Source organism: Triticum dicoccoides, chromosome 4A (assembly GCF_002162155.2).
Source record: "Triticum dicoccoides isolate Atlit2015 ecotype Zavitan chromosome 4A, WEW_v2.0, whole genome shotgun sequence".
In the NCBI taxonomy this organism is placed as follows: domain Eukaryota; kingdom Viridiplantae; phylum Streptophyta; class Magnoliopsida; order Poales; family Poaceae; genus Triticum; species Triticum dicoccoides.
This window is the reverse complement of record NC_041386.1, coordinates 719,608,005-719,633,912: the sequence shown is the minus strand read 5'-3', so window position 1 is coordinate 719,633,912 and position 25,908 is coordinate 719,608,005. Positions and strand designations below refer to the sequence as shown.

General features: G+C 43.4%; 1 protein-coding gene, 1 long non-coding RNA gene and 1 pseudogene across 2 annotated transcripts; all 3 read right to left on the bottom strand.

The window, feature by feature from the left end:
* Positions 1-599: 599 nt before the first annotated feature.
* On the bottom strand, positions 600-5,320 carry LOC119284236 (annotated as a pseudogene).
* A 9,834-nt stretch (positions 5,321-15,154) lies between these two features.
* Positions 15,155-19,349, bottom strand: LOC119289878. The gene is made up of 3 exons (XR_005141638.1): positions 19,244-19,349; positions 18,396-18,491; positions 15,155-15,309 (listed from the first exon to the last, which is right to left on the bottom strand). It is a non-coding gene; the product is annotated as an uncharacterized LOC119289878 (long non-coding RNA).
* Positions 19,350-22,127: 2,778 nt separating this feature from the next.
* Positions 22,128-25,581, bottom strand: LOC119289877 (disease resistance protein RPM1-like). Its single transcript, XM_037569062.1, has 3 exons — positions 25,487-25,581; positions 22,285-25,196; positions 22,128-22,225 (listed from the first exon to the last, which is right to left on the bottom strand). The coding sequence occupies exons 1-3, from the start codon at positions 25,579-25,581 to the stop codon at positions 22,128-22,130; spliced, it is 3,105 nt and encodes a 1,034-aa protein (XP_037424959.1).
* Between the last annotated feature and the right edge of the window lie 327 nt (positions 25,582-25,908).

Here is a 25,908-nt window from a genome sequence, read left to right as displayed (position 1 = left end):
ACTATGGATGAAAAATACTGCTCATACCGAAATAAAACTGTGGATGTCGGATACCGTCGCGAGACCTTTTTGCTGGCAAACTGTAATTTGGAAAGCGAAACTGATGAAAATCGCAGAGTTAATACCATATATAGCAGGGCAGCAGGCGTATTGTTTCATCAAGTCAAATTTGCTGGAAAATGGATAACCACAGATGCAATCATCATTCTTTGTTTACAAACAAGCATAGACATTGTGGCAGCAACAAATGGAGAGTAGTAATTCATCTCTAAAAAAACAGAGTACGCACTAGAAAACAGAGCAAGCCTGTATTCAAAATTGCAGGTCTTCTCGTCAGGTTGATCATCCAGTCCATTCCACGGTGTTCTCCAAGAACCGGTTTTTCATCTGGGCTAACAATTGCAACTTGAAAACTCCTTCTGAGATCTCAAAATGGAGTTGCCGCTTGCTACTCGCCTCTGTTACATCGAGGCCCCGAGAACAATGCGTTCCTCTTCCATTCGTAGTGGAGAAATGACAAGATCCCTCTCAGCTTCACCTTGCACCATATTAGAGGCCGCCGGCCAGCAGAGATGTTGGAGATGTTGGCCAATTGAAGCTTAACAGTATGTATATGCAGCTTCATTGGTAGCAGCATCTTGTGTGGTGTATGCAGTCCATTGCACTTTCAACGTCTTCTTCCCAGCTGAAATGCATTTACAGAGCATGCATTAGTTTTATTTCGTTGGCAAATGTAGTACGTGTTCACAAGTTGAAAACAACATGAAAAATTGCACGTATATGAACACGTAACAACACGATAACTATGAATAAATAACTGACCAGTTATCTGCATGATCACTTCACGGTTCACGTTTCAGAGGCACTTTGACTGTCAAGGCACCGCGAACTAGCTCTCTCCTGGGTTGGAAATGGAATTCAAGCTTCAGATTCACTCGAGATCATTCCTTAGTGGCAGAAGATGTTAGGATCTTTGTTCACTCCAGGTCGTGGGGCTCTCTGCAACAAAGTGGATTATTAGAAATAAATGCTTAGCGGAAATTCGAATCAGAAGACCACGCCAAAGTTTACAGTATAAGTTAGTCCTTACATGTCCAGCAGATAAGTGGAAATGGATGGCCGTATCATCACCAGCAACAAGTGCAAACGAGCAAAACCTCCTATATAGAGAGAAACATCGTCAGAAACCCAAACTGAATCAACTAATCAAAGCATGCTTTCATGGTGTTCCAGTGAAGGCTCCTGGTGACCTGAGTGTGGCAGAACAGACCAGTATGCAGCACGGGTCAATTGAGGCGAGCGAAGAACAAAACAATGGAGTGGAGAAGAGATCGATCATCAACTACAACTAGACACCCATCTTTGCTGTTATAGAAGGCAAGAAAGCAGAACAGAATAGAAATGGATTGTCAGTGTGTATGTAATAAACATCATCAGTTAATACTTACATGCAGGTAAGGTATATACTATATAGAGACAGGATTTTCTACTCTCGGGTGAGCTGAGTAAACATCAGACCAATTTAAGGAGCCATCTTCCAGCATTTGTATGTAGTGGGCAGATCAGAGAATGCAGGCTGCGTCTCTTGATGATTCATGAGTTGATTGATAATGCCATCTTCCAGACCAGGTTGAGAAAGAGGGGCATATATAATTGAGCCCAAGTGGTAATGGCGAGATTCCATGAGAGCACAGCGGTACATCAAGTTCCTGTCAGAAATAATTGATAAGCGAAAAACAAACTATTTACCAGCATTGCGGATTGAAAGAAACAAAGAGGATGTTCGATCTGTACCAGAGAATCTGTACAGAGCGGCAGCAATGGAGCTGAAGAAAGAAACGAGCAGCCTCGATCGATAATCAAGCATCGTCGTCGTGGGCAGTAATACAGGAGCAAAAATCATCTTCGGAATCTTGGCTGCTACAACGACAAAAGTAGAGAGCAAGAGCATGTTCAGTTGTGCTAAGTGTCTATAGGACATCATCAGCTCAGTGAGAAATTAGCTGAATGAAAGAGAGATTAGCTGACCTGTCGCTCCCCGTCGTATCGGCCACCACCTGCGAGGAGGAGCTCTCTCCCGTTGTTGCAGGGTCGGGATGAAGAGATGATACCTCCACTTGTACTGCAGTAGTGGAGCCTTCGGCAACGTCACCCAGATCGTGGTAGCTCCGGTCCTTCTGCAGTCGTAGCACGGGATGGTTGGGGTGTGCGTCCACCTCACCTTGCAGCGCGTCAAACTTCGCCACTTGAAGTCCATAGCCAAGTGAAATCTCCTTGATTTTTGGAAGGTGTTTGATACCAGTAATTCCCGATTCCAACCTGCACGCTCTGATTGCTATCTTTTCTAACTGGGGCGAGGTGCCGTCCTCAAATATCAACTCAATCAGTTCCCTCAGGAAGAGAAGATCAATTCTCCTGAGATTTAGGAATGTTCCCGCTCTGAAAACCAGTTTCTCCCCAACATAAGAACCCTCGCCAAGACCAAGGAGCATGAGCTTGGGCAGTGCGCCTAATAGTTTCATACTTTTATCTCCATCCTTCAGATTGCTCAACGATAATAAAATCTTCACCACATGTACCTGACCCCCAAACCAGTCAGGCATCTCCCCAAGATCTCCAACCAAAGTGAGGTTCTTCAGGAGAGGGGGAGGGGAAGAAATAGAATGCAAACACTTAAGTGATGCACCGCTTCTCCGATAACTAGTGTCCACAGAAAGACGAAGGGATCTGAGGGAAATGAGCTTATCAAGGGATGTACAGAGTATCTTGCTCTTCTGCTTGCTTGTCCCTACTGTGACACTTAACTTTCTGAGCTTTATTAGCTCCCCGAGCTCTTTAACTGCTTTCCTACTTGTCCGTTCAATATCAACAATCTCTAGTATCTCTAACTCCTTTAGGTTGCTGATCCCTTTGGGCACCCTCACACCATTAGAGCTGCTAAAACCACCAGTCCAGGCCATGTAAAACTCAATCATTATGCGTGAACGCTCTTCCGGACTAACTAAAGGAGGAGTGAACAGAATAGGCATACAGAATGTGGACAAGAACCAGTTTGCAGGGTAAAGTAAGTATAAATCAGCATGTGTACAATCTTTGCTGCAACGGAGGCTACGAAGGCTTTGCAGTTTAGTGATCTCAGTTGGTAGTGATGCGACTGAGCTCTCTCTTATGTCCAAAGTCTGCAAGCCTTGTAGTTTCCCTATGGTTCTTGGGATCTTGTAAACATCGGAAGAAAACCCGATGTTGAGATATTTCAAATGACTTAATGACCATACAGTGTTGATATCTTTTTGTGTGATTTTAAACTGGGCATCTTGCAGATCCAACACTCTAAGCATCCTAAAGTCAGGCGAACATAGTGAAGGGGCCGGCTTCATTGGTCTCTCACCAAACACAGTCAATGACCGGACATGGTTCCAATTCAAGCCTCTATTTGGGCTCCAACCTCCTTGGTATGCCACATGACGAAAGTTATCCACTGCTATGCCGGTTACACTATCTGATGTAGACCATGCAAAAGTTTCATCTCTAGAAACTGAGATCATGACATCCCGAACAATATCATGAACTCGACAACTCTTGACAATTCCTTCTAGGTTCACTCTTGATGGCTGAATCAAGCTTCGGTTGATTAGGTCATTAAAGTAACTAATCCCAACATCCTCAACACTCACCCCATTCCTGGCAAAAATAAACCCCTCGGCTATCCATCTATCCACTAGACGCCTCCTTTTGATTTCAAAATCCTCAGGAAATAACCTTAAATATAGAAAACATGACTTAAGATGAGAAGGCAAGTGGTTGTAACTCAGAGTAACCATCTTCTTCATTGCTTCAAGGCTCCCGTTTCTCTCTAGCTCTGAGGAGAGCTGTTTATAAATATTTTCCCACTCATCAACCACTCTAGTGGCAAGCATGCCTCCTATTGTGAGGACAGCTAGGGGTAACTGTCCAGACTTTTTGACTATCTTAGTAACTATTTTTCTCATGTTCCCATTTTTTTTCATTTCTTCGTGACTTTTCCTAGTCTTCCTAAGTAGGAGACTAATGGCATCATTTGTTTCTAAGGGTTCATGGCGGTAGATAAGTGAGCTAGAAGATTCCAAAGTGCAGTTCTTAGCTAAGCCAAGATCTCGTGTTGTTACCACTATCCGGCTACCTTTGTTGTTACTTCTAGGAAAAACAACACTTTTCATCCAATTCCAATCATCTATGTTCCACAAATCATCAAGAACAACAAAATACCTCTTCTCAAGTAGCTCTTCTCTAAGATAGTTGGCGAGATTCACTTCGCTCACTACATTCCCTTCAAGTTGCTTCGTCAATGCTTCACTGCCAAAAAGTTCTTGGATCATAACTTTGAGGAACCCCATCCTGACAAATGACTGAGAGACAATGATCCAAGCACAACATGAATAGCTTTTCATACTTTCATAAACCTTCCTTGTGAGAGTAGTCTTACCCAAACCACCCATGCCGACGACACAGACTACCTGAGCAGGGCTGTTTATAGCTTGGACATCTATGCGACTTATCAACTCTTGTTTTGGCTTGGTGAATCCCACAAGTTCAGCTTCATCAATATTGATGGCTGAGTGGTTGCGAATATCTTCCATGCAAGAATCCCTTTCTTCAATGGCTTTAATGAGTTGGTTCTTCTCAATCAGGTTGTAGCGTATATTCCTTTTGCTGACTTCTTCAACTCTTGATTTCAGATCGCGAATTTGGATCGCAATTCGATGGCGATCTTTGAGTTTCATGAGCTTCCTCGACAAGCTTTGACTTGCCACATGCACCATGAATTCACCAAGGCAATCTTCAATATTGTACGAGACATCCCTTACTTGCTCTGCCCACACCTTGAGTAATATGTCTTTCTCCTTTATTGATTCAGCGGCCGCCAGGAAAGCCTGCATGGTCGCTAGTTCGTCTTTGATGAACCTGATAGATAATGGTTTGAAAGAAAATTAATTACAACGCGCATGTAATTGTTCCCACAGCCTATGTCATAAATGGAAAAAAAATGCACCTCCATTAAGAGATTTCAAGCCTACCATGAATACCTGGTGTCATTCTATATATATGATTTAAAACATTTTTTCAGTTTCAAGATTTTATATATCCAACGAGAGCAACAGAAAAGAAGGGTGCAAGAGGCTGTGTGAAGTGCATGGCCTGAACAGAAGAAGTGCATGTGAACATACCAGATATCCTTGCGCACACCCATGAGGAGGCTCATCTCATCAGCGGCGGCAGAGGCGGCCTTGCCAATGGCGGCGCGCAGCATGGGCCTCGCCATGCTCAGCACCGTCTCCGCCATTATCTCGGGCCTGCCGATATGAAACAAGTCAGTTGATCGAGCTCACACCTCACAATCGCTATCTCTGTGTGTGTGTGTGTGTGTTGTGGACTATGACTCGGTGCTCTTTGTCCTGCCACTAACAGGGCATGTTTGCAGTGCTCTTATAGCGAAACCCCTGAGTTGGTGACAGGCTGACAGCGAGCCCATGTGAATATCGTCCGGAGTTTATATCAAACGGTAACATGCATGTATAGTTTAATTTAGCTTTTTTTTGAGCAAATTCTAGTTTAATTTAGCTGTCTAGCAAGCAGACACCTTCGTCTTGTCCTCTAATCGAGGCCATTAATTATGGTTGCAATTTCTTAATGTACGCGCTTCCCCTCTTGCCGCAACGACCGATGGCATACATACATGGCTTGTGAGTTTCTGTCTTTCTGATGCCCAATGCCCATGCGACTATCAATGTACTCCGACGTCGACCCACAAACCTCCCGCATCTGTTTAGATCACGTCGTTTAGACCGTGAAAACCATCTAACACGGTCCAGCCGCATTTTCTCCCGTAAACCGAACACAAACGTGGATGAGGTTTGTGGGAGTCCGGGCCACTCTCGTACCCACTTCTCACCGTCCTTGTACGCCAAAAAAAAAACTCGCGCGTGCTTCCCGCCGTCTCTAACTGTCCGCTTTCATGCCGTTGTAGAGCACACCGCTCCACATTGAAGGCGGCTCAGTGCGGACGCGACCTCTCACTATCTCCGCCATTAAAGTAACGCACCGGCCGATGCGCCGCCCACTGCACGCCCGGCTGAACACGCCTCCTCGTCGCATTTAAACGCCTCCATTAAACCCGCGTGGAAGCCGAGAAACCTACTACAGCCACATATCCATTCATGAGCGGGCCGACAGTAAAGGCAACGCCCGACAAACTCCTCCCGTCCGTCCTCTATTTAAACGAGGCCAGATGCCGTGAAAGAACCGCACCACTCCGCCGCTCCCCATCTCCTCCTTCCACCATTTTATCGACTCTTTCACTGGCATCTGACGAGCAGGAAGAGTAGTTCTCCGGCTGGGTGGTTCGCCGAACCCGCCGGATACGAGCGAGGCAGCTCGCCGCTCCACCTCCCTTGCCAAGCCTGATAGAGCAAGTTATCACCCCAAAGCCAGTGCGTGCTTCACAACTCGCCGCTCCAGGGCAGCTCGTGAAGGGGCAAGTTACGCCAGCCCGGCACAGGGGGAGCACGGCGGGCACGGGCATCATCGCTGCCGTGGATGACGCCACGTCGTCCCGCGCCTCCCGTGCATGCGACCATGCCATCCACCGTTAACGCATGCGTAGCCGCGCCCTGTCGACAGAGATAGATGTTGGGTGCATGGAGATCAATGAGTCGGTGGCCAGCGTGTCTGAGTCCACTGCCAACATCCAGGTAAAGTAGAACACGGGAGGCCGCCGCCGCTTGGGTTCCAAGAAGGCCACCTTGGCACCCGTCTGGGCTCCACGGAAGCACCCTTTCCCTCCGGCTGAAGCACCCTCTTTGCTACTCTGATGAGCGGCGCAGCCGGACATAGGAAAGATGCGGGGGAAGAATATGTCTCCGGGACTCCAGGCAGCCCGGTTAGCGGGCCGCCGGACATGGCGAAGACAAAGGGATCCGCCGCGACCGGCCGTAGACTAGTGTAGTGTATCCGTGTCGTGGGAGTGGAGCTCCGCGTGATACGTACACATAGTTTTATCTTTTTAGTTAAATATGTCTAGAATGGAACCGTTTTCGTATGAAATCCGTCATGTTTATATGAAATCTGGCCGTATTTGCATGAATTTCATCCGGTTTGTTGAAAAAGAGTTTGGTATTTGGCTAAAAAAAGTTTAAAATGTATGCGGCTAACGACCTCGTCCGTGTCCGCGGACTGGTTCCTCCTGTCCGCGGACGGATGCGGGAGAAAATTTACGGGTGGTCGTTGAAGATGCCCTAAGCTACCACGATTGAGCTGCTCCGTTAGCACAAAAAATTATAAGCATCTTACTCTAACACATATCAAGTGGGTCGCTAGATGACATCTCAACAAGCGATTATTACATGTACGGTGGGGGTTACTTAATTCGTAACAAACGTCAATTTTATCGTTTAGCAGCTCAATTATTGCCATTGCCAGCAAGCTATAGCTAACATCATCATGATTATTACAGTCGGCCTGAATTTCTAAATGAAGACTCCACCAATACAGCCCGGGCGGGTCTTGTTGTTCAACCCACCGCATCTTAATTAGCAATGACTATAAGTGTGTTCTCTGCTAAGTCTTTATATTTTATACACAGTCAAGGGTAAGCATTGCTAATATACTAGTTAATTAACCATCGTAATGAAAGGCAGAAGTTAATGTTCATAATGTGTAGTATTCCAAAATGTCAGGAGTATCGATATTTAAGAGGAGTTGGAGCAACTCTGACAGATGAGATTTGAGTGTCGTGCATACTTCTGCAACTGATGAGAATGTTTTGAAGTGTGGACTGTGATGCATTGCTCAAACCAAACCTCCAATAATTGGAGGGCACCAGCGCTCAACTTAATCATACATGATATACACAGTGGTGGGCAAGGTTAGATGGTGTCTGAAGTCTGATTGGCCACTGTTCGTCACTTGATCTAATCTGACTCGCCGGTCAAGAAAACGCTGTAAAGAGTGGTTAAGACTTGGATCTATCTGCTTGGTGCTTGGCAAGTTCGTTTTTGTATTACTCTCAAGTTGGAATTGATAAGTTTGTAAGCATAGTTAGACCTTGGATCCGTTTCGATCAATGGACGAATGGGGAAGACTTCACAGCACTGACGAAACATACAGCTTCGTTCTTGTGTCTCTATGTAAAACTGTAAACTCTGAAAGTATACCAAGTGTGTACTGAACAGCTGGGCTCACCATCGCCTTAATGACAGCCGTTTTCCCTTTCCCAAGTAAATGTTCTTAGAAATCAACTTTATTCACCATGCAAGTTTGCATAGCTGAAGAAGCGTCTCGAAAGCCAAAGATATATAGCAGCAGAGGAGAACCCTAGTTAGTTTGCATCAACTTTAATTTTTTCAATATCCGAAACTTAGTTTGCATCAACTTTAAATTTGTGCAAATTCCGAAACTGGATAGTATGCATTCTTTTCTAGACCACCGGCTCGCCCACTTTTCTGTACACGGGGCCCTATCTCTCCTGTTGCTCAATCCATGCTTAGACTGTCAGTTGAAATGAGGATGCATGTTCACTAACTTAAGGATGGAAAAATACTGCTTCTCATAAAGTTAATGGCATATATCATTTCATCGCTTTAAATTTGCAGAAAATGGATAACAAGAGATGCAACCATCATTCTCTTTGTTGGCAAACAAGCACAGACATAGTCACACCAACAAACCATCTCTAGGAAAACAGAGTACTAGAAAACAAATTAAGTCTGTATTCACAACTGCAGCTTTTTTCATCTGGCTGATCAGCCATTACATTCCATGGTGTTCCCCCAAGAACGGATTATTCATCTGGGCTAACAATTGAAACTTGTAAATTCCTTCAGAGATCTCAAAATGGCATTGCAGCTTGCTACTCCCCTCCGTCACACTGAAGCCCTAAGATCAATGCACTCATCTTCCATTCACAACGGCGAAATGTGGAGATCTTTCTCAGCTTCACCTTGCACCATATGAGAGGCCACCAGCCAGCAGAGAACTTGATGACCAATTGCAGCATAACAATATGTATGTAAAGCTCAATCAATTGCATTTTCCACGTCTTTGTTGGGAATTAGCACACAAATGCACTTGTGGCTGACTGAAAACTGCAGCGAAAACAAGTAATCTCAGCACCACATCATGTACTAACTTAAGGATCGTTGCTTAGCACGGAAGGAAACATATGCAGCAGCATATATGGAGGCAGAAAATGTTACTCAGCAGACAAGACACTCCTCAGCCTAGTGTCTTGTGGTAGGAGTAAGTTTTCCTGACAGCATCAAGCATCAACAAAGAGACACCAGATTTTTACGTGGAAAACCCCTCAACTTGAGGGGAAAAACCTCGGGCCGAAGCCACCCAAATCCTCTTCCACTATTATCAAATGTGGGATACAACAAGTTCTTCTCTAGACAGCACTAGAGGATCCCATACATCAAGATTTCTAAATCTTGGATGAATACAACAGGATTTGGGGCTCAAGAATTAGGGATTGGAACAATCTCACCAAAGATGGTGGAACCGAAGCTTGAAGGAGACAAGGTAGTGGATCTAGACCATCACAACCTTGGGGAGGATCTCCCTTTGCTTCTTCCTTCAATCTTCCTCTTCTTCCCTTGCTCTCTTGGTTTTCTCTCTTCTTCTCTCTTGGAGGATGAACTGATTTTGGTCACACATGGTGGTGGCTGCTGGATGAAGGGTAAAGCATCCCCATCCACACATGTGCAAAGTCCAAAATGACCCTAGGTCATAACCCTAATGGGTAGTGGGCTTATGCACCTCTTTGGGCTGCCTAAAAGGCCTTAAATGGTCATCTCCTCACATCCCACATGAGGAGGATATCCCAAAAAATCTCCCCCTCCGACTCATGAGGGGGGCACCGCCATGCCCGCTACCTTGCAACATGATTATAGCTTCTCATTTGGTAATATCTTGGTCATCATATCCGAACCATTGTCGTCGGTATGGATCTTCTCAAGTTTCAACAACTTGGAACTCACAACATCTCGAATCCAATGGTACCTCACATCAATGTGCTTGGTTCGAGAGTGATAGCTTGAATTCTTGGCAAGATGAATAGCACTCTGACTGTCACAAAACATAACATACTTCTCTTGCTTCATGCCGAGCTCTTGCAAGAAGTTCTTCATCCACAAAACTTCCTTGCCAGCATCAACTGCTGCAATGTACTCAGCTTCTGTAGTTGATGTAGAAACACATTTCTGCAATCTTGTTTGCCATGACACTGCTCCCCTTGCATAAGTCATCAGGTATCCGGATGTGGACTTCCTACGGTCCTTGTCACCTGCGTAATCTACATCTTTATAGCCCTACAATACATGATCACCATTTCCAAAGCATAGACAAGATGTAGAAGTACCCTTGAGATACCTGAGAATCCACTTCACTGCTTCCCAATGAGCTTTACCTGGATTTGTCATGAACCAGCTAACAACTCCAACTACATAGGCAATGTCAGGCCTAGTGCATACCATGGCATACATCAAACTGCCCACAGCAGATTGGTAAGGTACTTTCCTCATTTCTTCTTTCTCCTTCTTGCTTGTAGGACATTGTTTTGAATTCAGTTTGGGATGGCCTGCAAGCGGAGAGATAACAGATTTTGCATCTTTCATATTGAACCTTTCAAGTACCTTCTCAATGTATCTTTCCTGTGAGAGCCAAAGCAGCTTCTTTGATCTATCACGGGAGATCTTCATGCCAAGTATTTGCTTAGCTGGTCCTAAATCCTTCATGGCAAATAATTTACTCAATGCCTTCTTGAGGAGAGCAATCCTCTTTGTGCCATTTCCAACAATCAGCATATCATCAACATACAACAAGAGAATAATGAATTCACCCTCGGCGTACCTCTTCATAAAGACACAATGATCAGGTTGTGCTTTATGGTAACCAAGCCCAGTCATAAAAGACTCAAACTTCTTGTACCACTGCCGAGGAGCTTGCTTCAAGCCATACAAGCTCTTCTTCAATTTGCAAAGTAAGTGCTCCTTGCCTGCAACCATGAATCCCTCTGGCTGCTCCATGTATATCTCCTCCTCTAGGTCACCATGTAAGAATGCAGCCTTCACATCAAGTTGTTCAATTTCCAAGTCCATGGTGGCAGCCATGCCAAGCACAACTCGGATCGAAGACATCTTGACCACTAGAGAGAATATCTCACTATAATCAATGCCCTTTTTCTGACTGAATCCTTTCACAACCAATCTGGCCTTGTACCTTGGATGTGAGGTGTTTTCTTTAGTCTTCACTCTGTACACCCACTTGTTCTTGAGTGCTTTCTTGCCCTTTGACAGTTTTGCCAACTCAAAAGTATCATTCTCATACATGGAATTCATCTCATCCTGCATGGCTTCTGACCATTCTTTCTTGTTCTCATCAGACATTGCCTCCTCATAGCATGAGGGCTCACCTGCATCTGCCATCAACACATATTGATGTGGTGGATATTTAGAAGAAGGAATGTGACCTCTTTCACTTCTTCTTTGCTGATGCACTGGTGGTGAATCAGGTGGATTTTCGTTGGCATCATCATTACGAACTTCATCATCATCATCACTTGATGGCTGCTCGTCACTTTGACTTGTACTGCCTTGATCAATTGCATCTCCACTGTCTTCAGTGTCATCATCTCCCCCATGATTGTCATGCACGAGAGGAGGACGGATTGGATCCATATCAACCTGAGGTGTGCTGGTCATTGTCTTCTCTGGTTTCCCAATATCTTTTATTGTTTCATCTTCAATGAACACCACATCTCGGCTTCTCACAATCTTCCTATTTACCGGATCCCACAACCTGTAGCCAAACTCTTCACTTGGTTGGCTGATGTAGATGCACTGCTTTGTCTTGCTATCAAGCTTGGATCTCTCGTCCCTTGGAACATGTACAAATGCCCTGCAACCAAAGACCTTCAAGTGCTTGTATGATACCTCCTTCCCTGACCAAACTCTCTGAGGAATATCACCTGCAAGAGGAACTGAGGGAGATAGGTTAACCACATACATAGCATTCATCAATGCTTCAGCCCAAAATGAATTAGGTAAATGAGCATGAGAGAGCATAGCTGTGACCCTCTCTGTGAGTGTCCTGTTCATTCTCTCTGCAAGACCATTGAGCTGAGGTGTCTTTGGTGGACTCTTCTCAAGCCTGATGCCAACATTTCTGCAATACCTTTCAAAAGGACCTTTGTATTCACCACCATTGTCTGATCTCACGCACTTCAATTTCCTGTCAGTTTCTCTTTCAACTTTGGCATGGAACTCCTTGAAGGCTTCAAACGTTTGGTATTTGTGTTTCAGCACATACACAAAAACCTTTCTGGAATGGTCATCAATAAAGGTCACAAAGTACAATGCTCCACCATGAGATTTTTCAGTCATGGAGCAAACATCAGTATGCACAATATCAAGAACATTTTCTGCACGATGTGGAGGGAGTGTACGAAATGCAACCCTATGTTGTTTGCCAGCAAAACAATGTGCATACGGTTTCAAGGATATACCTTTCAACTCAGGGAGGTACTCCATGCGAGCAAGAGCATGCATGCCCTTCTCACTCATATGCCCAAGCCTCTTGTGCCACAATTCAACCGAAATGTCTTTTTCAACAATGTTCAACACCTCATTGCACAACTTGGTTTTAGTCACATAGAGATTACCTTGCTTACTTCCTCGAGCCACAATCATAGAGCCTTTGGTGAGCTTCCATTTTCCTTCGCCAAAATAACTAGGATGTTTGATATCATCAAGCTTGCCCACTGACAACAAATTCAGCCTTATGTCGGGAACATGCCTCACATCATCGAGCACCAATCTGCAACCTGTGTTTGTTTCAATGCATATAGAGCCCTTGCCAACAATTGCTGACGAACCACTATTTCCTATCCTCACTTGGCGAGTAACACCACTAGTGTAAGGTGTGAAATACTCCTTGTGTGATGTGATGTGGCAGGACGCACCTGAATCCACAACCCAACTCATGGCATCATCACGAATAGCACTATAGCAATCTTCATCTTCAATGACTAGATAGTGCTCATCTGTTGCGGTCATGGCTGAACTGCTCTCAGCCTTTTGCTCGGTTTTCTTTGTGAGTTTCCTCTCTGCAAGCTCTCTCTTGTACTTCCTGCACTCGCTTTTTATGTGTCCCGGATTGCCATAACGAAAGCAAGTGATATCTTTTCTCTGTTTTGACTTTGATCTCCCCCTGGATTTGCTTTTGCCTTGCTGAAATCTTGTATTGCTGCATCCACGGTTCTCATTCTTCCCATGGGTTTCAGCCACATACGCATCAGAAGAAGAGGCATCACCCTTTTCCTTCTTTCTGGCTTCTTCATTCAGCATACTGTTCTTCACCATCTCCAAAGTCAGCTTCCCATCCGGAGCTGAATTGCTAAGTGACACAACAAGCGTGTTCCAACTATCAGGCATGGAACTCAGCAGCAACAATGCTTGCACCTCATCCTCAAAGTTGATCTTCATGGCTGAAAGTTGATTTATATGGCATTGGAAGACATTTGAGTGCTCAATCACGCTTGTGCCATCTTGGTACTCAGGCTTTGCAAGTCTTTTGATCACCGATGCCTTGTTCATTGATGTCTTCCTCTCATACATGGACTCCAACTTCTGCCACATCTCATATGCATTTGTGTCATTTGCAACATGGTGGAAAATGTTGTGGTTGATATAATCATACCTACTGCCTTTCTGTGCAACACTCTCCATTCTTCTTCCGTGACATCTGTGGGTATCTTGTCTTTCACAATTGGCTCATACAAATCCTTGCAATAAAGGATGTCTTCTATCATGGGCTTCCATAATGAGTAATTGGAAGAATCAAGTTTTATCATGCCACTTGTAGTAGCGCTTTCTTCCAAAGCCATTGTGAGCAGCACTTCCAGCAACAATAAAGCAACTGGGATTTGCAACCTTCTAAGCAACCAAGGCTCTAATGCCACTCTGTTGGGAATTAGCACACAAATGCACTTGCGGTTGACTGAAAACTGCAGCGGAAACAAGTAATCTCAGCACAACATCATGTACTAACTTAAGGATCGTTGCTTAGCACGGAAGGAAACATATGCAGCAGCATATATGGAGGCAGAAAATGTTACTCAGCAGACAAAACACTCCTCAGCCTAGTGTCTTGTGGTAGGAGTAAGTTTTCCTGACAGCATCAAGCATCAACAAAGAGACACCAGATTTTTACGTGGAAAACCCCTCAACTTGATGGGAAAAACCACAGGCCGGAGCCATCCAAATCCTCTTCCACTATTATTAAATGTGGGATACAACAAGTTCTTCTCTAGACAGTACTAGAGGATCTCATACATCAAGATTTCTGAATCTTGAATGAATACAATAGGATTTGGGGCTCAAGAACTAGGGATTGGAACAATCTCACCAAAGATGGTGGAACCAAAGCTTGAAGGAGACAAGGTAGTGGATCTGGACCATCACAACCTTGGGGAGGAGCTCCCTTTGCTTCTTCCTTCAATCTTCCTCTTCTTCCCTTGCTCTCTTGGTTTTCTCTCTTCTTCTCTCTTGGAGGATGAACTGATTTTCGTCACACTTGGTGGTGGCTGCTGGATGGAGGGTAAAGCATCCCCATCCACACATGTGCAAAGTCCAAAATGACCCTAGGTCATAACCCTAATGGGTAGTGGGCTTATGCACCTCTTTGGGCTGCCTAAAAGGCCTCAAATGGTCATCTCCTCACAGCCCACATGAGGAGGATATCCCAACAATCTTTTCCCCTGCTGAGATAAAAAAACAGAGCATTAATTAGTACATTTCATCAGCAGATGCATGTTCACAAGATGAATTCAATACCAATAACCATAAGTATATGGAAAATCCAACATGACAACAATGAGACGGAGCTGTAGATGAACTGACCAGTTATTAGGGTGATCACAGTCCACACTTCAGAACATTCTCATCTTGCAGAAGTATGCACCACACTCAAAGCTCATATGTCAGAGTTGCTCCAGCTCCTCCTAAATATCGAGACTCCTGACATTTTGAAATACTAAACATTATGAACCCTAAATTCTTCCTCGCATTTACCCAGATACGAAGAAGGAAAAGAAGGTTAGCCGATGCACACCTCTATTAGTTCCACTGGGTTATACCTTACTCCGGTTGTGTCCTTGCTATTATACAACCTTCAGCAGAAAATCATGTAATGCGCTGCCATAAGCCGCATTAATTGCATCATGAGTTTGATCATGCCATGCTCCAGCTTGTCCCGGATTTGCAAAATTCTAATTTCCTATAAAGCGTGGTAACAGAAGGGTTCTTCAAATCATTGAACTAATGATAAAGAACTGCTTCTGTTTTGAGACGTTGTGCTTTAGTTTTCAAAAACCAAGTGCGGTGTTTTTATTTGGTACAGTATCAGAATAAATAAAAGGACGTGACTAACAAACAGTCGACTGTTCGCTAAGCATTACATCCACACGATCGTAAACCCGGTCTTTTGTTTCATTACCGAATTATTGCCCCCTGCCAGCATGCGATGCCATTTCCAGCGCAGGTTTGCATGCATACAGTCGCTCACCAATACTAGTTATAAACAGGACAAAAATGCTGACGTCAGCCAAGATTCCTCTGAAATTCAGATCTCAAAATGTTTTGTAGCTCAAACCGTTGATCCGATTGAAAATTGTTTTCACGTAAAAAAATTGTCACGACGAGATCTTCGAAACTAGATCCCATGTTGGTATGTTTCGATGATTTTTTTTGTCAAAAGTTACCATGCATATGCATAAGCTACATAAGTTATCAATCTATTCACACAAGACTTATCATGCATCAAATTAAACTGGAAGTTTTTGGCAACGTTTCAATGACTTCTGTAGGTCGAATGTTATCACTTGATTCTGTAAAGAGTTACCCGAGTTACCCATATTGTTCATATGTTTTTTTACTGGCAACATTACATCGGTTGTTTAAACTACTCATGGACAATTATCAATACGAATACTAGATATTACCGCAACCACCCACGTAACTACATCACTACTGTAGTGTTTTTGCTACTACCTAGCAAGCTGGGTAACCTGCGTCATGCCATGGCGATAATTTAGCATAATCAATCTGCTAACTATGTAAAATTCTTCCTAAATCTAGAGATATGATCACATATGCATGTCACCACAAAATCACAACGGTAGAGTTAAGCATGCTGACATACTATAAGTTATCAGGCCGAAGCAATGTGAGTTATGAGGCCAAAGCAGTATGAATTATCAGGTAGAACCAATTTAACTTACCATGCTGGAAAAAAAAGAATGAGTTGAACGAGCTAAGAGAGTGTGAGTTAAACATTCTGGCACTATATAAGTTATCAAGTTGCATAAAGCTCTCTCATGTTGAATGTAAAAATAAAGTGTTGAAAGCAGATCAAATTAAACTGTACACACGGTATAATTTATCAGGCTAAAACAATATGAATTATCAGGTAGTATACCATGCCGAAAAACATAGATTCAATTAACCAAGCTAACAAAAAAATGGTTGTTATCATGCTGAAATACTTGAAGTTATCAGGCTCTAGCTGCCTATGTCATCAAGATGAAGTAAAACATGAGTGTTGAAAGCAGTCCGAGTTAAACATTGTAACACATCACAAGTTATCACGCTGACATTTTCTATTTATCAGGCTCAAGTTACATAAGTTATTTGGTTGAGGTAATATTATAAGTGTTGAAAGCGGTTAGAGTTATACATGCTGACACAATGTAATATATCAAGCTAAATCAATATGAATTATCAGGTGGAAACAAAATTGGAGTTGCCACACTAAAAAACAAAATGAGTTAAATAGGGAAATAAAAATGATTGTTATCATGACACCCTAGGAGTAATCAAGTGGAAGTAAAAACATGAGTGTTGAAAAGTAGTTCAAGTTAATCATTCGTACACATCACAACTTATCAGGCTGACATATTATAACTATCAGCCTCAAGTTACATAAGTTATTAGGTTGAAAGTAAAAAATTAAGTGTTGAAAGCGGAACAAGTTAAATTGCTACACACAGTATAATATATCAGGCCAAAAACGTATGAATTATCAGGCTAAAAAGTATGAATTATCAGGTAGAAATTGTTTAGGGTACCGTTCTGAAAAAAATGAATTAACCAAGCTAACAAAATTGGTTGTTATCATGCCCACATACTTGAACTTATCAGGGTGATACGAAGTATATTATAAGTTATCAGGCTCAAGCTGCATAAGTCATCAAGATGAAGTAAAAATATGATTGCTGAAAAAACAGTCCGGGTTAACCATTCTGATACATCACGACCTATCATGCTGATATGTTATAATTTATCAGCATCAAGTTGCATAAGTTATCAGGTTGAACGTAAAGTTAAAGTGTTTGAAGCAGATCAAGTTAAACTACTACACATGGTATAATTATCAGGCCAAAAACGTATGAATTATCAGGTAGAAACAATTGAATTACCATGCTGAAAAATAAAATGAGTTAAAACATGCTATCAAAGTGAGTGTTATTATGCTGACACAGTAGAAAGCTACCAGACTAACATCGAATAAGTTATCGGGCTCAAGCTGAGTTCAAACAAATTCGAGTTAAAAATATGAATTGTCAAGATAAACAGTTTAGATGCCATGCTAAAAAAAGAGCCAAACAGGCTAACACATTACAAACAAAATCATACAGATTTTGCTAAGCAAAGTGATGCGAAGTTCAATACATGTTGAGTGTTATCACGCTGGCACACTAGAAGCCACCAGGCTAAACATAGTATAAGTTAACAGGCTAAAACATTACTAGAAAATCAGGAAACAAAGAACAACACAGCTGGCCCAGAAAGAAACCTCATATAATCGTTTTCCCCAACTTCACTCCATACCCGTAATTTCCAATAACACAAAACAAAAGTATCATACGACAACAGAGAATAGAAATATAAACGGTGTTTGTTAATCATAATCAGTGGAGGTCGTAAATCCTACACTTTTAATGGATCATGGACACTTGTACATGGTCCATCTTGCAAAAAAAAACACTACCAAACAGTGGGATGCCTCTTCTTCCTAAACAAACTAAACAGAACAATGATCACAACCAAGTTATTGTGTCGTGTCGTCAATTTCCGATTTATACAATTTGTCGAGTAAGTCAAGGCGGTTGTCAAAGGAACAACCCCCTATTTTTTTGTTGAAGCGATTTGAGCTTTTGGCACAACCACATCCATGTGAGGTGAAAAAATCAGCAAAGGAAAAGTGATTTCCAATTAGTCATGCTCGCTTCATCATTTCAGGAAGCATTTGTGGTGCACAAAATGCCCTTACAGAAAGGATCAAGTCTCGCTGGTGACAAAAACCTGAGAGAGAGGTCGAGGATGGAGACGTGGGTGTTGAGCATGCTGCTAATGCCCTCCTTCAGAGAACAACTTCTCCTCCGCCCACCACCACTACGCCTGGAAATGGAGCACCACCCACACACGCAATTGTAGCATGAATTATCAGGTAGAAACATTTAAATTACCATGTTGAAAGAAAAGGCTAACAAAATGTGAGTTATCGTGCAGACACACTATAAGTTATCACTAACATACTATAAGTTATTAGGCCCAAGTAACATAAGTTATCGGGTTGAAGTAAAATAGAAGTGTTGAAAGCGGTTCAAGTTGAACCTGCTGAAACGGTATAATTTACCAGGCTGTATGAATTATCAAGTAGAAGCAGTTTAAGTTACCATACTAAAAATAGAATGAGTTAAACATGCTAAGAAAGTGAATGTTATCATGCTGACACGCTAAAAATATTATCAGGATCAAGTTGCATAAGTTATCAGGTTGAAAGTGGTTCGAATCAAACATGCTGACATGTTATAACTTATCAGGCTAAATCAGTATGGATTATGAGGTAGAAACAACGTTTAAGTCACCATATTAAACACAGAATGAGTTAAACAGGTTAACAAAGCGAATATTCTCATACTGACACACTAAAAGTTATCAGGCTGACACAACATAGGTTATCTGACTCAAGTTGTATAAGCTATCAAGTTGAAGTAAAATATGAGTGTTGAAGCAGTCGAGTTAAACATGCTGACACACCATAAGTTATCAGGCCGAAGCAAATATAACTTATCAAGAAAAAAAGTTTGAGCTACCATGTCGTAAATAACGAGTTAAACAGGCTAACATAACATGAGTTATACACTCACCACCGCTGGTGCCTTGCGCTTCTTTTGTGTTTCATCCATGTTTGCAACAGCCATCACTTTCCTTTGTTTGGCCATTGGGATCTGGAAAATGCACGGCACATGATTGTGATCTAGTTGAAATTGATGTATGTGCCAGTGAAAGAGAAATAGAGTGACTCATCATATTATATGAGAGTTACCAAAAAATGTTTGTACAACTACAAAGAAATAGTTAAACAAATCAGATTGTGAAGCAAGCTTGCTTCATCTTCATGTCTTTCAGAACCTAGTGCATTGGGCATGCACTGAGCCACACAAAAAAATCTACACCTAAGAAACATTATTTTCGCAAACACACATGATCTTCAACACTGCTAAAAAATATCTCATAGCACACAAGATGCCCCGCTGACCGTGGTCACTGCTAAACCATGTTGATAAACACACCGGTGCCATGGTGGAATCTATGAACCTAAAACAAGATGGTAACTATTTTTGTGTGTCGCTACACTACCAAATACCAAGCACTGGATACATCATACACACTAATCCCACAAAAAAAAGCACTTTCTTCAAAGGACCGGGTTTCTCTTCTTCCTCAACAAACTAAGAAAAATAGGAAGACACAGTGGATGACAAGCAAGCTGTTGCTACATATGGTGGACATCTCTTTGTGTATGTCGCTGATTAGCTCAAAGGCATGTATGAAACATCCTCTGTTTTCTGATGTAACAGACTGAGGCTTTAACAGTCACAACCACACAACGTGAAGCAACAAAGAAAGTGATAATTGGGTAGTTATGAACACTGGTCATTTCAACAAGCATGTTCAGTGCACATATGTTCTTGCAAAAAAAGATCGATTGAGACTCACTAGTGACCAACATCAGTGAGAGGTCGAGGAAGGGGTCATAGAGAGCAGCTATTCGATGTAAGTTCTGCCCATCATCCCCGCGCCTGACAATGGAGAGCCGCACACGCACACACTGCTCCCTGTTGATACTCGTGCTTCACCGCAACACCTCCCCCACGCCGGAGAATTGAGACGAACACCACACACGCACCTGAGAGGCTCGCAGCAGCAGGTCGGGGAGGAAGCGGGCGACGACAGAGGCGTTGTGGATGTACGAGTCGGGCTCCGTTGAAGGGCGCGCCGGAGGTTCGAGGAGAAGGTGCCTCCGCCGTGGGCATTGAGGGCTGCGGGAATGATAAATCCCGATGACTACATGCACCACCTGCCCGTGCGGAAAAACATCGCCCCTGTCGATGTCCCATGGGTTCGCTCACGCCGTTGAAGAACGGGAGGCACTACAGCTTCGTGATTGCTGCACCATCATCACCACCACCCGACCATGGTGAGGTCAACCTCCTCCATTTCCTTCATGGTGTGGATGGAAGATCTTGGGGAGTAGGAGAAGGTGGATTCGCCGCGGGAAGGAAGTGGATCTAGCACGGGGGAAGGGGAGACTGGTGGGGAGAAGGGAGAGATATGGTGGGGAAAGGGATAGATGCGGTGGAGAAGGTGGCCGCAGGATGCGGATCCGACGGTGCGCGAGGCGTTCGGACCTGTCGCAGATTTCCAGTCGGCAGGAATTTAGCTTTGTCGTAAATAAAAAGCTGAAAACAAAATCAAAGTAGAAAACCATGGATATAAGGAAATAACATTCACCTGCAGGCGGCAGCTAATGCGATCTTCGCTGTAAGAGAAAACAAAAGAAGAGATGAATTGAAATGTGTCTATAGCTAGTACCTACTGCAAGAACAAAAGAGACATTAGCAACTGACCTGTCAGCACGGAATGGACGACTCCTCTTACATTGCCAGCGTAGGAATTTGGAAGTTGAACACGATGACCTGTTGCATCATAGCAGTGCAGCTTAATTGATAATGGTATCTTGTGTTGTATAGTCCATATCATTTTCCTCCCCGACTGAAATACATAAAGAGAGCATGCATGAGTTAATTTTACCAGCAAATCTGTTATGTGTTGAAGCCGAAAACAACATGAGAAATCACACTGAACAATGTAACATGATACTAACTACAAAGAAAGAAAAGGAGTTGTTACTTGCTTAACTGACCAGCTATCATGCTTGGAGGCGGACTGTCGAGTGTTAACTCCCTCCTGGAGCAGAAAGAAATCCCATGCCTTACAACTTCGCTTGATATTATTCGGTACCCCTTGGCAGCATAGGATGGCTAAGAAGCTACCTGCTCACTTCCCATCTAGCAGAGTTGCTCCGGTTCCTCCAAGAAATCAAGATTTCTGTTATTTTTACTCTGAAGAGTGAACACTGAAATATTTGTTTTTCTATCTGTTTACAAACAAACAAATAATATGATCTTCGTCTGAGCTACAAAGTGGATTAGCTTCGAAGGAAAAAAATCCAAGTAGAAACCACGGACATAAAAAGCAGCCACCTGCAGGCTGCAGTCAGGGAACTATGGCATATAAGCTTCATATGTCCTCCATGTAAATTGCAATGGAAATAACGACATCACATTGAAGAAGAGTTTATGACAACCAAATATGGATCTATAAGATAGTTGTGTTTAATTATAAATTCAGTAGCACAGACATAATCTCTTACAGACGTCGAGTTAAACAGTTGGTGTGCACGAAAGAAAGTCCGAATGGAAGGAGGTTTGAGCTGTACCAACATGGCATCAGAATTCAGAAGACGGCGGCAGCGACCAGAAATTCAGAAGCAATGGGAAGGAAAACGAAGGCCTATATATATCATCGTCAGATACCCAAACGGAACTATGAATGGATCATATGGCAGGAAATAAACAGACGGAAATTATACCTGTAGGTACCAGCAAAGGTGCCTTGGACCTGTGCGTTAGTCTTCGAGAAGCAGCAATGGATCTGAACAAAGAAGGGAGGAGCATCAACCCACCATCAAGCATCGTCGTCGTCGGAATTGCAGGACCAGAAATCGTCTTCCACCGAAGCAGAGCCCTCGACCTCCCATATGTCAGGGTCTTGCCTGCTACACCAACAACAGATTAAGGGACATCATTAGTTCAGTCCATACTTATCTGCTAATACTAGTGAACCAAAGAGAAGATGACTACTGACCTGTCGCTCCCCTTCGTCTCCCCCTCTGCTGCATGCTCGGGATGGAGAGATGATGATTCCTCCCCCTCCGTTGCTTCATCCACATGTACTACACTAGTGGATCCTTGGACAATGTCACCCAGGTCGTGCTTGCTCGGTTCCTCGAACAGTCGCAGCACGGGATTGTTGGGGTGTGCGTCCACTTCACGTTGCAGCAGAGCAAACTTCTCCACTCGACCACGGGCACCAAGTGAGATCTCCTTGAGCATTGGAAGTTGGTTGATTCCAATAATTCCTGATGCCAAATTGCACCGACTGATATCTATCATTGCCAGCTGGGGTGAGGTGCCAACCTCAAATTTCAACTCTCTCAGTTCTCTCAGATAATCAATTTCAAGCTTCTTGAGATTTGGGAATGCTCCCGTTTTGAACGCTAACTTCTTCCCAATATAAGAGTGCCAACGAAGACGAAGGTGCATGAGGTTGGGAAGTTGCCCAAGTAATTCCATGATTTTACCTTCTTCCTTTATTACGCTGCGCCTTAAGCAAAGCTTCACCAAATGCATCAGATTGCCAACCCAGCCAGGAATCTCTCCAAGACATCCATCCAACTTCAGATTCCTCAACAGAGGAGGAGGAGAGGAGACAACATGCAGCCACTCGAGTGCACCACCCACTGAAAGGGACCGGAGGCAAGTGAGCTTCTGAATGGCATCACACAGTACATTGCATTTTTGCTTGGTGGCCCCTTGTATTACCACGCTCAGTTTTCTCAGTTGCACAAGCTCACCTAGCTCCTTAATTGCCTTGCCACTAGTTCGGCTGATGTCCACAACCTCTAGTATTTGCAGCTCTTTCAGTTTGCCGATTCCTTTTGGCACCCTCACACCAACTGACTTTGACCAACGGCTAGACCATGCCATATGTAGCTCAGCAACTACCTCAACACGCTCACTAGGATCAACCGAAGGTAGGAACTGCATGGGCAGACAAGATATGGCCAGCAAGCATTCCTTGGGGTTATCCAGGTCAAACCTTTCATAGGAACTATTTCTGTTACAATGGAGACTGTGCAGACTCTTGAGCTTACTAATCTCATTTGGCAGTTCTGTAATATAACTGTCTGTTATGTTCAAAGTACGCAAGCCTTGTAATTTCCCTATGGATCTAGGAAGTTTATAAATATGCGAATAGCTTTGAGGGCTAGAAAAATTCAGATACTTCAAGTGGCGCAACAATCCTGTGTTGCTGATATCCTTTTGTGTGACTTGAAACTGTGCATTCTCTAGATCCAAGGCCCGGAGCATTCGCATGTCAGGTGAACAAACTGATGGTGATGGCCCCAATGATCTCTCACCAAACGCAGTTAGTGACCGGACGTGGCTCCAGTCCATGCCGATATTTTGGCACATGATACCATGGCATGCTACATGGCGGAAGGTCTTATTTACAACACTACTCAAATTATTCCCTGCCACGTACACAAAATTCTCATCCCTAGAAATTGCTATCATGACATCGCGAACGATATCATGGACTCGGCAGCTCTTTACAACCCCTTCTATGTTCACTCCTGATGGCTGAATCATGCTTCGGTTGACTAGATCATCAAAGTAACTATTCCCAACCTCCTCGGCACTTAGCCCATCCCTGACGATAACAAACCCCTCGGCTATCCATCTTTCTACCACACGCCTCCTTTGGATTTCAAAATCCTCAGGAAATATGCTTAAATATAGAAAACATGACTTCAGGTGAGAAGGCAAGTGGTTGTAACTTAGGGTAACCATCCTCCTCATTGCTTCAAGACTTCGGTTGCTCTCTAGCTCTAAGGGGATCTGGTTGTAAATACTTTGCCATTCACTAACCTCTCTAGTGGCAAGCATGCCTCCTATTGTGAGAATAGCTAGTGGTAACAGTCCTGACTTTTTGACTATCTTGGTAACTATTTCCCTCATTTTCACATCATTTTCCATGTCCTTCTCACTTCTCCTAGTTTTCCTTAATAGCAAATATATGGCATCATTTGTTTCTAGGGGTTTATGGTGGTAGATAAGTGGTATGGAAGACTCCAATGAGCACTTCTTAGCTAAACCAACATCTCGTGTTGTTACCAATATTCGACTACCTTTGTTGTTACTACTCGGAAAAGCGATATTTTTTATCCAGTTCCAATCATCGATGTTCCACAAATCATCAAGTACAACAAAGTACCTCTTTTCAAGCAGCTCTTTCCTCAGATAGTTGGCGAGGTCCTCTTCTCGCACTACATTACCTTCAAGTTGCTTCTTCAATGCTTCCTTGCCAAAAAATTCTTTGATCATAACCTTGAGAAGCTCCATCCTGACAAATGATTGCGAGACAATGATCCAAGCACAACATGAAAAGTTCTCCACACTTTCATAAACCTTCCCTGTAAGAGTAGTCTTACCCAAACCGCCCATGCCGACGACGCATACTACCTGAGCAGGACCATTTTTGGCATGGACATCTATAAGCTTTATCAACTCTTGTTTGGGCTTGGAAAACCCCACAAGTCCTGCTTCATCCATGTTGCTAGCAGAATGGTTGCGAATATCTTCCATGCAAGAATCCCTCTCATCATTTGTTCTGGTAATTTGGTTCTTCTCAATCAAGTTGTAGCGTGTGTTCCTGTTGCTGACTTCTTCAACTCTTGATTTGAGATCGCGGATTTGCACCGCGATTCGATGTCGGTCTTTGAGCTTCATAAGCTTCTGCGACAAGCTTTGACTTGCCACATGCACCATGAATTCACCAAGGCAATCTTCAATATTGTATGATAGCTCCCTTACTTGCTCTGCCCACACCTTGAGTAACAAGTCTTTCTTCTTCATATCTTCAGCGGCCACCAGGAAAGCCTGCATCGTTGCTAGCTCGTCTTTGATGAACCTATCAACAATGGAAAAGTAACTTTATTACAGCTCGCTTTGTGTCATTGTTGCAGCCTGTGACATGCAAAGAAGAAGAAGAAGAAATATGCACCTCCATGAATAGATTTCAAGCCTACCATGAATACCTGGTGCCATTCTATATACAAGAGTTGAGTAAAACATTTTGGTTGTTTCAAAAATTATATGTCTGACTAATGTTCATCTAATAAGATGTTCTTAACCGACAAAAGGATGTAAGAGGCAGTGGGAAGTGCATGAGAAAAACAAAAGAAGTGCATGTGCACATACCAGATATCCTTGCGCACACCCATCAGGAGGCTCATCTCGTCCGCGGCGGCGGAGGCGGCCTTGCTAATCGCGCCCACCATCATGGACCTGGCCATGCTCAGCACGGTCTCCGCCATTATCTCCGGCCGGCCGATATGATCCTCTCACAAACAACGCTTTGGTGGGGTGTTGAGGAGTAGGAGTAAGAAGTGAACTCGGCGTAGCAAAGCAATGCAAGCTGCAGTGCTGCTTTTATAGCGCGCGAACGGGAATTATTGTTCTTCTCTCCCTACGGCTAACGGGTATTTTAGTAAGAAGTACTCCCTCCGTTCTGATTTACTCGTCGTGGTTTTAGTTCAAATTTGAATTAAAACCACGAGAGTAAATCGGAACCGAGGAAGTAGTATAGATGAGAACCCACTTGTTGGAGCCTAATTATTGGA